Below are 13,076 nucleotides of genomic sequence, written 5' to 3'. Positions count from 1 at the left end.
ATTGCTGGTGCTTAGTAATAAGGAACTATTATTATTATTATTATTTTTGATCACAGAACTTCTTTGTTGTTGGAACATCCTTTACCATCTTGAGGGATCCTGCATTCTACAGAAAACAATCTGAGTGATGTTTACCTTTACCAATCTTTCTCATTTTACAGAAGGAGAAACTGAGGCCAAAGGAGTGGCTGCTGTTTTGGTGCTTTCATTTTGAAAAATGTGCAGGGTTCAGCCTCTTCCCATGTCAGTCATTTCCACTCCCACACAAGAAACAACAGAAGCACACAGGTTTAGGGTTGAAATGATGTGCTTTTATGGGAAACAAAAATATCCAATAACAATAACAAAAGCCCTTCAATCTCGCCAAGTTCTTAACCAGTGACAATAAGGCAGCTTCCATGATTGCGTCTGGCTGGGGATGATTCTAAAGGGTCAGGAAAGTGAAAAGACATTGGCCAAAAAGAGAAGTTGCAGGGAGGGCTGACATCCTACACGAGAACACAGCAGACTTCCCTCTGGCCCCTCACCCTATCACCCCTTCAATTTAGAATCTCCTCCCAATCTACAAAGATCCTTCCTGAATTTCCTCAGATGCAATCTCTTCCAGAAAGCTTTCCTGGGTCTGCTCTAACTGCATATGACTTTTCATTAACATCACGCACACTTTCTCATTCCTTCTCCGATCACTTTCTGCCTTACATCCGTTATGTTTGGGTACATGCCTTACGATACCCGCTACTGGTAGGCATATCCCTGAGACCGAGTCCCAGGTTGACTCACCCCGTGCTCCCCTCCCCCTCCCCCATTCAGTGCTCAGTATTCAGCAGGTGCTCAACATCAGAGGTGCTCAGTGAGGGTTTGTTCAATTTAAGTCAGTTCTACATTTGCCATGTCACATCACCAGCCTCTTGAGAGTCATTATTGTCATTTTCACTTCTTCATCCTTCCTCCATGATCTCAAAATGGTCCGACTCAAGGCATCTCCAAGAAGGAACAGCCCCCACCAAACATTACCCACTCAAGGTGAAAGGTTTGGAGAGGAGAAGAGAGGTTAAGCTTTCTCCCCTGTTCAGGGAGGCGAGCAGGAAGGGAAGCCACCGGGAAAATCCAGGATGGCCATGAGCGGTGTTGGCCAACACTTCATTTTGGAATCTCATAAGCAGCCACTCTTCCAAAAGTTTCCCTGTGAAACACAGCCAACTTTGCAGCAGGAGCCGAGGACTGGCGGGGGTATGGTATGGTTGCCCTGCCAGCCCACAGACCAGAGGCATAGACCAAGAACCTTTCTTTGGGACATGGCCTATTTTCTCTCTGGAGGATGATGAGAGTTGTCTGTCTGGTTTTTCAGTTGGAGCTCTGGTGGGAACATTAGCCCTGCGGTGTGTTGAGTTGTCAGGCACATAGATTGTAATAAGGCTAAAGAATACAAGCTGCAATCATGGGCCTCTCCTTGAAAAAGGGAAGGGTCAGGAGGTGCTGGGAGCAGTGAGGGAGAGAGGAGGGTCCCAAGAAATCCTGCAGCTCTGATTCTAACAGGTGCCCTGCTCTATCTCCCACTTCCGCTCCCTCTCTTTTCCTCTGGTTCTCCAAGTCCAGGTCAGGCAAAGGGGCCAGTTGGAAGTGGTGGAGGGAAGGGAAGGGCCTTTTCCTTTTCCTACCATGAATCCTAGATTTGGACAAGGGAGAGGTTACAATCCAGGGCAGAAGGAGGAGGGTTAAGGAGCTGAGGAGAGGCCTAGGCCCTGTCCACTTCTGTTGACTGGTGTAATGACTAGATTTGAGGCTCACCCTTTTAACTGCATTGCCCCAAGAGAGCACTGAGCTCCTAATTGGGGGTGTTGAGAAAGTTCTTCATGGGTGCTCAAAGGTGCTCATTGATTTGGGGAGATTGCTGCAGATCGTCCCATGGGAGGGCCCCTCTGGGGCCAATAAGGTGTGGAAACCACATGGTCAGCATCAGCCCTAGAAATTTAAGAAAGGGGCCACGAAGCAGAGAGAAGAGAGACTTCTTCAGGCACCTTCTTTAGGAAAGAGAGTTGGACCTTGGGGCACTCAAGTTAGGACAGATGTTTCAGTATAAAAAGGATCCCCAATAAAAGGACAGAGTCCCCTCAAATCCCTTCCCAGATCCCACAGCACTTAGAAAAGAGAAAGTAAGGAGCATAAAAATATCTCGATGACGTGGGCTTGCCTGACAGTACAGAAAAGCAAGTCTCATGGCAGGCAGTGTGTCCCATTACACAAGAGAGGATTATACCGAGCTTCAGTAGAGAGATTTTACATATATCTTTATATAAATGCATATATATTTATAGAGCCTCTGCCTAGAACAGCCGGGCTTGCTTCTTCAGTTCATTCCTCTTCCAGAGGGCCAGCCGGTCAAACTCAGAGATGGTCATGCCAAAGACTTGGTAGAACTCTTCCTGGGACAGGTGGCGCTGAAGGAGGCAGGGCAGGTGGGGTTGGGGGGACACAGAAAGAGAGCAGCATGAGGATGCAAGATGCAGGGATAGCTGGAGGCAGCAGTGGGTGCTGCATGTTCCCTCTGGGCACCCTGTGCCTTGCATGGTGCCTGAGCCTGGGGAATGTGTGATGAATATTTGTTGAATGAGTGAATATGGAATGAACATTTTGCCAGGGAGGACTCTGGAGCTGATTTGGCTGAAGAGGCCTCCCCTGCCTATGACTCAAGTGGGACTTCTGCTTCCACTACACAACCCTTGGAGTCCCCTGTTGACCCCTCCGCTTTCTGCATGCCTGCTCCATGTATTTGCATCCAGAAGTGTGTGTGGATTCATGTTATCCCACTCCCCTTTGAGAGAAAAAGGAGCCATGTCCAAGATTTTAGGGGATATTTCCTCTTACTGATGTTTTAACAAATGATCTGGAAGGCTGTTCATCAGGCCAGTCAATGAAAAAAATTACTGCTCTTAATTTTTGATGCACCAAAATGTCCTTTTATCTTTTTCTGATATGAAAACAAATATGCTTTATAATCAAACCCTTGTCTGCATTCTATAGTGGATTTTCCCCTCTTTCTGCCCTCCTTCCCTTCCTCCCTTCTAAGCAGCTTTAAAAGTGTGATACATTGTCAAAAGCTTTTAGAGTTAGAAATATACAGCACTTAAAATGTGGCAAAATGTTAACAATTGTTGTATTTAGTGAATGGTAGATGGATGTTCATTTTACTATTCTTGAAACTTTCCTGGATAGCTACAATGTTTCAAAATGAAATTTAAAATTAAGTTTACAAAGAGAAATATATGGCATATATACTGCTTACAAACTTAATGGATTCACTTGAGCTGGCTTGTTGGTAGCAATTACATGAGCTGATTGGGTGCTGAAGGAGATTCAATGAAAATTATTTATGTGACCACAGTCAGTTCTCTGGCTTGTTGTCACTGTGAACTATTTTTTTTTTTTTTGAGACAGAGTTTCGCTTTGTCACCCAGGCTGCAGTGCAGTGGCATGATCTCAACTCACTACAACCTCCACCACCCCAGTTCAAGTGATTCTCCTGCCTCAGCCTTCCAAGTAGCTGGGACTACAGGTGCACACAATCACGTTGGGCTAATTTTTTTGTATTTTAGTAGAGATGGGGTTTCACCATGTTCCCTAGGCTGGTCTTGAACTCCTGAGCTCAGGCAATCTGCCCTCCTCAGCCTCTCAAAGTGCTGGGATTACAGGCGTAAGCCACGGCGCATGGCCATGTGAACTAACATTTTCCCCATACCTTCAGAATTTCAAACAAAGGTAATATTGATAAATTTTGGTCAATAATTTTTGAAGTAGTAGAGCTGGGACCGAAGTCCAAGCAAAATGCATTACATTCTCACTGCCCCTCTTGGTCAATCCCATTAAAAAAATCCATAAGTAAGTCTATTATGAAAAATGTCAAAACTACACAAAAGAGAGAAAATAGGACAAAGCCCATGTCCACTATCCAGATCCTGTAATTGTGAGGTTTTCCACATTTGCTTCATTTACCTATTTTATTTTCTGAAATATTTTAAAGCAAAGCCTAGACATTGTGTCAGTTCATTCCTATGCACTTCAGAATGTTTCTCAAAACACACTGAATATTTTCTCACATTGTGGTTACACAATGCCATGAGTAAACTCAAGAAAATCTAACAAGAATTCTTCAGAATTCCCTGATATCTGTCCATTACAAAGTTCCTGTCTTGAAAATGTCTTTTCACAGTTGGTTTATCTGAACTAGGACCCAGGCAGTGCCCACACATCACATTTGCTTGTTAGATCCCTAAGACCCTGCCTCTTTCTTTGTACTATTGACTTGTCCATGTTTGTGGTACTCAAGTGAGTGCTGAAAGACACCTTGGATAGGAGAGTCCCCTTCTCTGCTCCTTCCATAGTAAAGACTGAGGGAAACTGCACTTTGGAATCGTTTGTTATTGTTGTTGGAGGGTGGTGGTCTGTATTGGTTCTCCAGTTGAGTTTCTCTATCATGCTAAAAAATCTTTGTTATGAGTCTTGATATAAAAGAATGGTAGACTCACCCTCAAGTAATATGTTCACAAGCAGGACACACTGGAAGGAGACCAGGGCTTCTCTCCTCTAAGGGCCAGCTGGGGCCTCCTTTCTCCCTCCAGTTATCAAGGCCCCTAATGCCACTACTGTCCATCTGACATTTGCCACAGAAAGGCGTTAAAGCAGGAAGGTTAACAGTGCAGCTCTTACAGCCAAGGAGAAATGGCCATGTTACCATGGACAAGTTACCTAACCCCTCCTGAACTTCAATTTCCTTTTCTGGAAAATGGGAGCATCCTAGTGTCTCCACCATGAATACCATGAGGGTGAATGAGCAGATACAGGTCATGTGCTCAACACTCAAGGGCACACAGAAAGCACTCAGTCTGGTCACTTTCACTATCATGGTGATCTTTTCATGCACCTGTTACATTGCGTGATCTGCTTCCAGTTTCCTTGGACTTCATCTTCTCCTCCTCATCTTTGTTGTGCTCCTGTGACCCTAGACACATTAACCTTCTGCTATGTTCAAACACAACAAGCTCACTCCTGCATCAGGGTCTCAACACTGGCTGTTCCCTCTGCCCAGAAAGTTCTTCCTTCTTATAAAAGCATGCCCAACTCCCTCAACTACTTCGAGTCTTTGCTTACATGTCATGCATCCAATGAGACCAAATCTGATGATGCTATTTAAAACTGCAACTCGCCTCTTCCTCTCCTAATCCCCTTCTCTTCTCTCCTTTAACTTTTTTCCTTAGCACTTATTACCTTCTAACACATGGTGTCATTTATTTTTTCTTTGTGTCAACAATATTGACACAAATAAAGGAGACACATCTTATGTCTTCTCACACAAAAATGTAAGTTCCAAGAGGGCAGCGGTCTCTGTTTTGTTCATTGATATATTGCAAGCACCTCGAGCAGTACCTGGATGCTTCTGCGGACGTAGGAGGAGAGCTAGATTTGCTCCCTGCCCTCAAGGGGCCCACAGTCTCAGGACTGTACATAAAACGAGTGCTTGTGATGGTGGAAGAGAGTGGAGGCAGCACTGTGTAGATAAGCAAGGCTTAAGTTAAGCTCCCTCGGTTCAAACTCTGATTCTGTCATCACTAGGTGATCAGCTTTAGCCAAATGACAGCCTTGCTGAACCTTTATTTTCTCCTCTGTAAGGTGAGGATGATTCAATAAATATTTGTTGGATGAATGAATATCTATTCTCTGAGCTCCCTGAGGACAGGGTCATAGTCTTCCTTCTTCAGTCCCCTCCTAGAACTAGTGCAGGAGGCTGGGGCAGTGTCTTTAGCCCATGGGCCTCAGCTCAGGCTACATTTTAGCCATCCTTGGGTGCTTTTAAAAAGTTCTAGACCTGAGCTCCTTCCCCAAATTGTGATTAAATTGGTCTACTGTGGGGCCCCTGTATGGTATTTTTAAAAAGGTCCCTGGGTGATTCTGATGTCCTGGAGAATGTTTCCATCCCTAAAAACTGGCTTCACTGAGCTGCCCTGGGAGCTGTCCCCTTCAGCACTGGTGGACACTTTCATTTGGAGACAGTGAAAGGAGGAGGCCCTTGTTGAAATGTGAGGAGAATCACCCACTTCCTGGGGTGCTAACCCAGCATGCTAGAGCTGGAAGAACTCACAGAGCTTCCTGGCTAACGTACATTCCCCTCCTTCTGCCCCAACCCTCTACCCTGGGCCAATTCCACGCCATCAAGTCAAGGGCGGCTCATATGCTTTTCCTGAGGGGTGCTGAGCCTCCTATTTCAGAAGCCTGCACTCAATCCCACAAACGTCTTCTGACACCTCTCCCAGCCCAGACCCTGTGGTAGAGGGCACACAATGTTTGTCCCTAAGAAACTCAGGGTCAGGCAGAGGAAATGGACACATCCATGATCTGATACACAGGAGAGTGAAAGGTGCTTGATGCACTTTGGATAGAAAGCTGGAGGAGGTCAGAGGACAAGGGGAGTGACCCCTCCTAGAGGAGGGTTGGAGGAGGCTTTGGGGCACAGGGATTACTAGTGTGGAGCCCTGAGGAGCAAGGAGGCTGGTGAGATGGGAAGGGCATTGATATGGCTTGGCTGCGTCCCCACCCAAATCTCACCCTGAATTGTAATAATCCCCACGTGTCAAGGATGGGGCCAGGTGGAGATAATTGAATCTTGGGGGCAGTTTCCCATATACTGTTCTCCTGGTAGTGAATAAGTCTCATGAGATCTGATGGTTTTATAAAGGGCGTTCCCCTGCACAAGCTCTCTTGCCTGCTGCCATGTAAGATGTGACTTTACTCCTCCTTTGCCTTCCACCATGATTGTGAGGACTCCTCAGCCATGTGGAACTGTGAGACCATGAAACCTTTTTTTCTTTATAAATTACCCAGTCTCAGGTATATCTTTATTAGCCGCATTAGAGACTAATACAGGCATTCTAGGGAGAGGGAGAGGCAGGGAGTGGCAACAGGCTGTAAGGGGCAGAGTGTGCTCCAGCACCAGAGGAGCCCAGGAACTGGAACTCCACACCAGGTGGTCTGGACTGCTCAAATGCCCAGCACCATGTTCTGGCCCACCTCTGCACCTTTATTTATGCTGTTCTCCTCTCCATCTCTCGATCACAAACTCTACTTGTCTTTCTAGTCCATCTACATCCTTCCTTTTTCTGCAAACCTGTGTTGACTGCCTCAGGCCTTAGTGGTCTCCCCTGCACAACAGTAATCTAATGTTCGTTGGGCACTTCATACTCAGTATGTTGCCAGACTCCATGCTAAGGGCTTTATGGGTACTGGCTCACTCACTTCTCTTGGCAGCATGGGGGAAGCACACCAATCACCCTCACTTTACAGAGAAGAAAACCAAGTTGCAGTGAGGTTGTCGCTTGGTTAAAGCTGCCAACCTAGTGATGGCAGAATCAGAGTTTGAACCTAGGGAGTTTGACTCAAGACTTACTTATGCTTTTTTTCCTTCTACATAGTGCTGCCTCCCCCTGTCCCCCATCACAAGCACAAGTTTTATGCACAATCCTGAGACAGAGGGCCCCTTGGGGGCAGGGAGCAAATCTAGCTCTTCTGCAATTCTGCAGAAGCATTGGCCCTAGTTGAGGACTTACTGTCTCTGTGCACCACAGACACTAACTGAATTGAAGAGGAGGCAGCAAAGAACAGCATGGGGAAGTTTTGGGGAACAGCATGGGGAAGTTTTGGGGGAACAGCATGGGGCAGTTTTGGGGGAACAGCATGGGACAGTTTTGGGGAATAGCATGGGGAAGTTTTGGGCTGAGGAAATTGGTTCAAGTCCCTGATTTTTCAATAAGCTGTGTGATCTTAAAGCCACTCATTCCACCCAGCCCTCTTGAGCTGGATTATACCAAGCAACTCCTGAAATTTCTTCCAACCCAAGAGCTCCTGCTCAGTTTTTTAGACTTACCTCTAAACGGGTCCTGTCTACATCCTTGGGCAGTCGGTTTCTTCCTCTTGTAGTCACCAGCAGCAGTTCATAAGGGTAGATCTAAGGAGAAAGGGGGGTGGTCTCCAGCTTGGGTGAGGGTGGTGGGCTTGTTCCTTTCAGGTACATTTTGTGTCTGGGCTCTCTGTTCTATCCAGAAATGGCCAGAAATTAAGTCTGGAGGAAGAGCTGGATCTGCCCTTCTTGGGGTTGCCCAGCAGTCTTAAGATACCTTCTCTCAAAAGACAAGGCCCCAGAGAGTCCCCTAATACTACTAGGAATAAGCTTGGAGGTATTTGCCATGTGCCCATGGAATAATATGGGCACATGACCTCCCGAATGTAAGTGTCTAATATTTGGTGACTGGCAAGCCAACAGAGTGTCTCTGAAGCCCAGGGAGAGTATCTGATTTCAGTAGGCAAGAGACCTAGGGCAGGATTCAGGAAAAGTGGGCCAAGAAGGGACAGGAAATGTTGGTCTTGAAAGGACCCCTGGGGTTATTTATCTATGTTCCCTTCCCTACATAGACAGTGCTGTCATCCTCCTGGTGATCCCCAGTGTAGTGGCTCCAAGAATCCTGGAGACCCCCAGGGTCTATGCACATCCTTTACCTTGTACTCTGCAGAGAGAAAAAGAGACACACACACAGAATGGAGCCCATCAGTCTTTGCTTTGCATCACTACACAGGCCTCTGTCCTACTCTCTCAGGGGGTCTGGCCTCTATTGTCTCCTTCTCTTGACCACCAGAGACCTTGTCCTTGCTGAATTCACCCTGAAGGACAATCAAGGCTGGTATGAGCACAGTGGAAGGCTGAAGATAGGGGTTGGGCTGATCTTGAGATGGTTCTAAGGAAAAAATGGCCTTGGAGATATTTAGAATAGAAATTAGAAGAATCTGAGATCTGAAACGCGTGGACAAGATCCTCTATCTTCTGTGGGGAATCCTTTGAGGTTCTGATGTGGGCCCCTTCTGCCTGAGCTTGCTCATAGGAGCTGGTCGAGTTTGGTGTGAAAGCATCACTGGCAGAGAGCAGGAAGCTCATCGAATTCTTACTGGGAACAGTGTGCAATGGGCTCTGAGTGCTTCCCTCCACTGGGGCTGGCAGGCAACCCTCGCTCCACAGTCCAGGGAGAAGAGAGCAGAACTCTGTGATGGTTCTGGGAACCCAGATGGGACAGGTGGCTTGGAGACCACCCAAGGCCAGGACTTGAGAGGATGAGGGAAGAGCAGGGGAAAAGGGAGGGGGTGGGAAGTGAAAGAGAGTAAGAACTCAGGGTTGGACACAGCCCAGCGTGGGGACAGAATCTGTAGCCATCATTTGCCGAAGGTCAAGCTGCAGTTTTGAGTGGTACATCTGGAGGCACTCTCCCTGCAGACCCCCTGCAGGCCTGCACTCACCTCGCATGCCCCAGTTGACTGCGTTCATGCTGTCGTAGTGGAAGAGGTCTGCGCTGGGCGTCTGCAGAAGAGACAGAACCAGGGCTGGCCTGAGATAAGCTCACCTCTGCCTCCCTGAAGCACTCACCCACCTCCAGAAAATGGACTGGCGCTTGTGGGACATAGGGCCTTCTCAGCAGCCTCTGTCTCAAGTTAGGGAAACTTAACTCACTGCTATATCCCTGTGCTTTGTCCTGGCACATGGTGGCTACTCAATATATATCCATTTATTTGGTGAATTTCACTTCATGCTTTCTTTCATTGCTCAAACACCCCTTTTTCTAGGAGATTTGCCCTGACAACCTGGCTGGAAGTTGCAAGTCACTCCTTCCATGAACTCTCAATCCTCCTTACCCTGCTCATCACTTTTCTTTTTCCATAACAGCATGCTCAGGGAGCTCAGAAAATGTACAGGCCATGTTAGAGGCCAGTGGAGCATAGCAGTTGGGGGTGGGCTGTGGGATCAGCTGGCCTGGGCTTGAATCCTGGCTCTACTACTTCTTGTTGAAGAGTGTGGGTAAGTCACCTCACTTCTCTGTGCCTTTCTGCATGCACAAAGTAGGGTAAATGATAGTAACTACCTCCATGGGTTGTGAAGGCAAAACAAATTAGTGCGTGCAAAGTGTTTAGCTGAGTCCCTGGCACAGGGTTATTGCCCAATAAGTACTAGTTGTTCCCAAGCCCCTCCCATGGGGGCCCCTTTTCACGAAGGGGTCACCAGGGAGGGGAGCAAGTCATTGCCATACAGTTGTTTCAGTTAACCCACCACTAGCCCCAGGACCTTTGCTCAGGTTTCACCTTACAACAAACTAATGTTGGATTTATTAGCATTTTGGGGACAACGTCCTCCCCCATCCCCCAGCACAGCTTCTTACCCTGTGCAGCCCATTTCTTCGGTAGGCAGGCAGGGAGGCAGATTTGGAGATGAGAGGATCTGAAAAGAAGGATCTAGAGCAATTACCAGGAGTCCCAAGCCATGAGTCCCTCTCCCCGAGGTCATCTGGCCACCAATGGCCAACATTGCTCTCAACCTAGCAGGAAGGGATGGAGGCCAGAGGCCACCAACTCTTCCTGATGCTCTCCAGATTTGCAACTTGATCATCTCTGGGGGCATTTCACTCTAGCAGAATTCTAGGTACCTGCCCAAGGCACCCACTCATACACTCTTCTATCCTTGACCTGCACATCTCTATCTTCTTGTGATAGACCCCTGTGTCCTGGCCACAGGCTGGCTCTGGACAAAGGCCCTGGAATTGAAGTCAAGCTCAGAACTCAGGTAGGAAGGCTGCCAGGTGGTGGAAGAGGTGTGTGCACTTTTTTTTCTCTGGGACCATCTGTTGGGGATGGCAATCCTAGTTCCAGAAACCCAAATGCAGACCCACAATCTGACAAATACAATGGAGTAGACTATTTGAGATCGGGAGTGGGCTGGGACATCCACTTTGTATGGTCATTAGAACTATGGAGAACTGCAGCTGACACAGCTCTGTCCCTCATGGGACAGAGGGGCTGAAGGTAGGGCAGGCAGAACTTACCACTGTCAGCCAGGTAGTGCGACCGAGGGGCTGCAGGAGAGAAAAGCTGAAGGTCATTGCTCATGAGGAAAGACAAACATGGTGAAGACAATTCATGGGGACAAAGAGATGTGGCTTCCATAGCCGGTCCCCCTGGCTGGCTGGGAAAAGGGGCCTCCTGCAGCCCCTCCTGAACTGGTCAGCTTTTAATTGTTGCACTTGCACCCCATCTCCCTTCCCTGTCCAGCTCCTAGCCTGGGACCTGGCACAGGGCAGGTGCTCTGTGATATTTGTTGCACAGATGTGGTTGAACAAGGTTGAATTGCAAACAGCACTGGTGCACTGCACAGACCCCACAGCCAGGGGTTGGAAACAGTGGCCCTCAGTGGTCAGGCAGGAAAACAGGCTCAGCAGTTCATCCTGGCTCTGCCATTAGTAGATTTCTAACTTCAGACAATCTAATTAATCATGCTTTGGTTTTCTCATCTGCAAAATGGGGAGTGATAGTGCCTCCTTTGTAGGATTATTGTGAAGAATATGTGACACAATACAGTAAGATACTTAGCATAGTGCCTGACGCATCTATAACACTCCATAAGACTGGCTTTATCATATTGCCGCCAACACCAACATCTTCAATCTCACTGAGAGTCAAGGTGTAGTATGGGGAAGAGGGAAGAGCTCATGGCCTTGGGGCCACTCCAACTTGGGTCTGATCCTGGCTCAGTCACTTACTGGCTTTTGACTTGGAGCAAGTGGCTTAACCTCAGTTCTCTCATCTATAAAGTGGGTGATAATAATCCCTCTACATTGCAGCTCTACCAGGAGTGTAACATTCCTACAAATGCCTGGCACATAGAAGTGTAATAAATGATGCATTTTATTATCCATAATGTATTGATCCGAGATGAGATTTCCTGGCAAGACTGCATCTCACAGGAGTAAGAAAAGGAGGAGGCAGACAGAGTGTGTGTGTGTGTGTGTGTGTGTGTGTGTGTGTGTGTGTGTGTGTGTATGTGTCCAAGAATAGGAGGAGCTTGCCATGAGATTTTCAAGAATTATTTGAATAAAGCCCCTGCTTATATAAGTTCAAATCATGGTAGACTCACTACCTCAGGAGGCCATCCCTTACATCTTTGAGTCATTCCGATGATTATAAGACATCGTTCTTTTTTTTTTTTTTTTTTGAGAGAGAGTCTCGCTCTGTTGCCCAGGCTGGAGTGCAGTGGTGCAATCTCGGCTCACTGCAAGCTCCGCCTCCTGCCTCATGCCATTCTCCTGCCTCAGCCTCCCGAGTAGTTGGGACTACAGGCGCCCACCACCATGCCCAGCTAATTTTTTGTGTTTTTAGTAAAGACGGGGTTTCACCATGTTAGCCAGGATGGTCTTGATCTCCTGACCTCGTGATCTGCCCGCCTCGGCCTCCTAAAGTGCTGGGATTACAGTCATGAGCCACTGCGCCCAGCCAAGCCATTTTTCTTTATACTGAATCTGACTGGAAGTCAGAGCTTCAGATGCCCCAAAGCAATGGGAGTGACTGCTCAGGGCAGCATGGTCTTATATAGTGCCCCATAGAGCGCCTTTCCAAATCTGTATTCTAGACCTCAATGAAGCTCCCAGAAGGGGCATTGCAGGGTTTGGGGCTAACCTTTGTGGCCAGCCTCTTCTGATTCTTTTGTTAGCCCAGGGGATTGAGACGGGGCTGGCTACATTCCAATAGAACCTAATTTATAAAAGCAGGCAAGGAAGCTGATTAAGTAAGCTCCATTACTGATAAATTGAGTGATCTTGGGCAAGTCACCAAAGGCTTCTGTGCCTTCACTCCCCATCTGTATATGTAGGGTGATAAGGGCACCCACCCACCACAGGGCTGCTGTGAGGAAGAAGAGAGAGGATGCATGGGCTGTGCCTCAAGGGAGCCTGGCTCAGAGCGAACAGCTGACACTGCCAGCTAGTCACAGAGAAAGGTGTCCCCGCCCCGTTGGGCTTCCAGAGCCATGCTTACAGCCATTGAGGGACATCTCATAGCCAGCTGTGTGCAGGGCTTCCCGGCTGCTGGTGGAGCTCCGGGGAGGGGTCCAGGGATCTGCATAGGAGCTTGACCGGGCCTTCATTTCTTCCTTCAGAATCAGCCGGCCAATTCCACTTTGGAGCTGAGGGTCGGGGAAGAGCAAGATAAAGTTAGAAGGAAAA

General features: G+C 47.7%; 1 protein-coding gene across 4 annotated transcripts in view; it reads right to left on the bottom strand.

Moving 5' to 3' along the window:
- Nucleotides 1-289: 289 nt before the first annotated feature.
- ABLIM3 (actin binding LIM protein family member 3) overlaps nt 290-13,076 on the bottom strand; it is a 120,180-nt gene continuing 107,393 nt past the window's right edge. For 3 of the 4 annotated variants that reach the window (XR_010133964.1, XR_010133965.1, XR_010133966.1), the window contains 6 exons: nt 12,889-13,036; nt 10,905-10,934; nt 10,245-10,303; nt 9,331-9,391; nt 7,913-8,549; nt 2,301-2,438 (listed from right to left, as the gene is read on the bottom strand). Coding sequence is in view for 1 of the 4 variants with exons in the window: in XM_004042789.5 (XP_004042837.1) it covers nt 2,325-2,438; nt 7,913-7,993; nt 8,542-8,549; nt 9,331-9,391; nt 10,245-10,303; nt 10,905-10,934; nt 12,889-13,036 (501 nt within the window). In the remaining 3 variants the exon portion in view is untranslated. Of the gene's footprint in view, nt 2,439-7,912; nt 8,550-9,330; nt 9,392-10,244; nt 10,304-10,904; nt 10,935-12,888; nt 13,037-13,076 lie in introns of all 4 variants that reach the window. The other variant, XM_004042789.5, reaches the window with a different exon arrangement.

The sequence above is a fragment of the Gorilla gorilla genome, chromosome 4 (assembly GCF_029281585.2).
Source record: "Gorilla gorilla gorilla isolate KB3781 chromosome 4, NHGRI_mGorGor1-v2.1_pri, whole genome shotgun sequence".
Lineage (NCBI taxonomy): Eukaryota > Metazoa > Chordata > Mammalia > Primates > Hominidae > Gorilla > Gorilla gorilla.
Note: the sequence above shows the minus strand (reverse complement) of the source record. Positions and strands in the feature narration are given on the sequence as shown.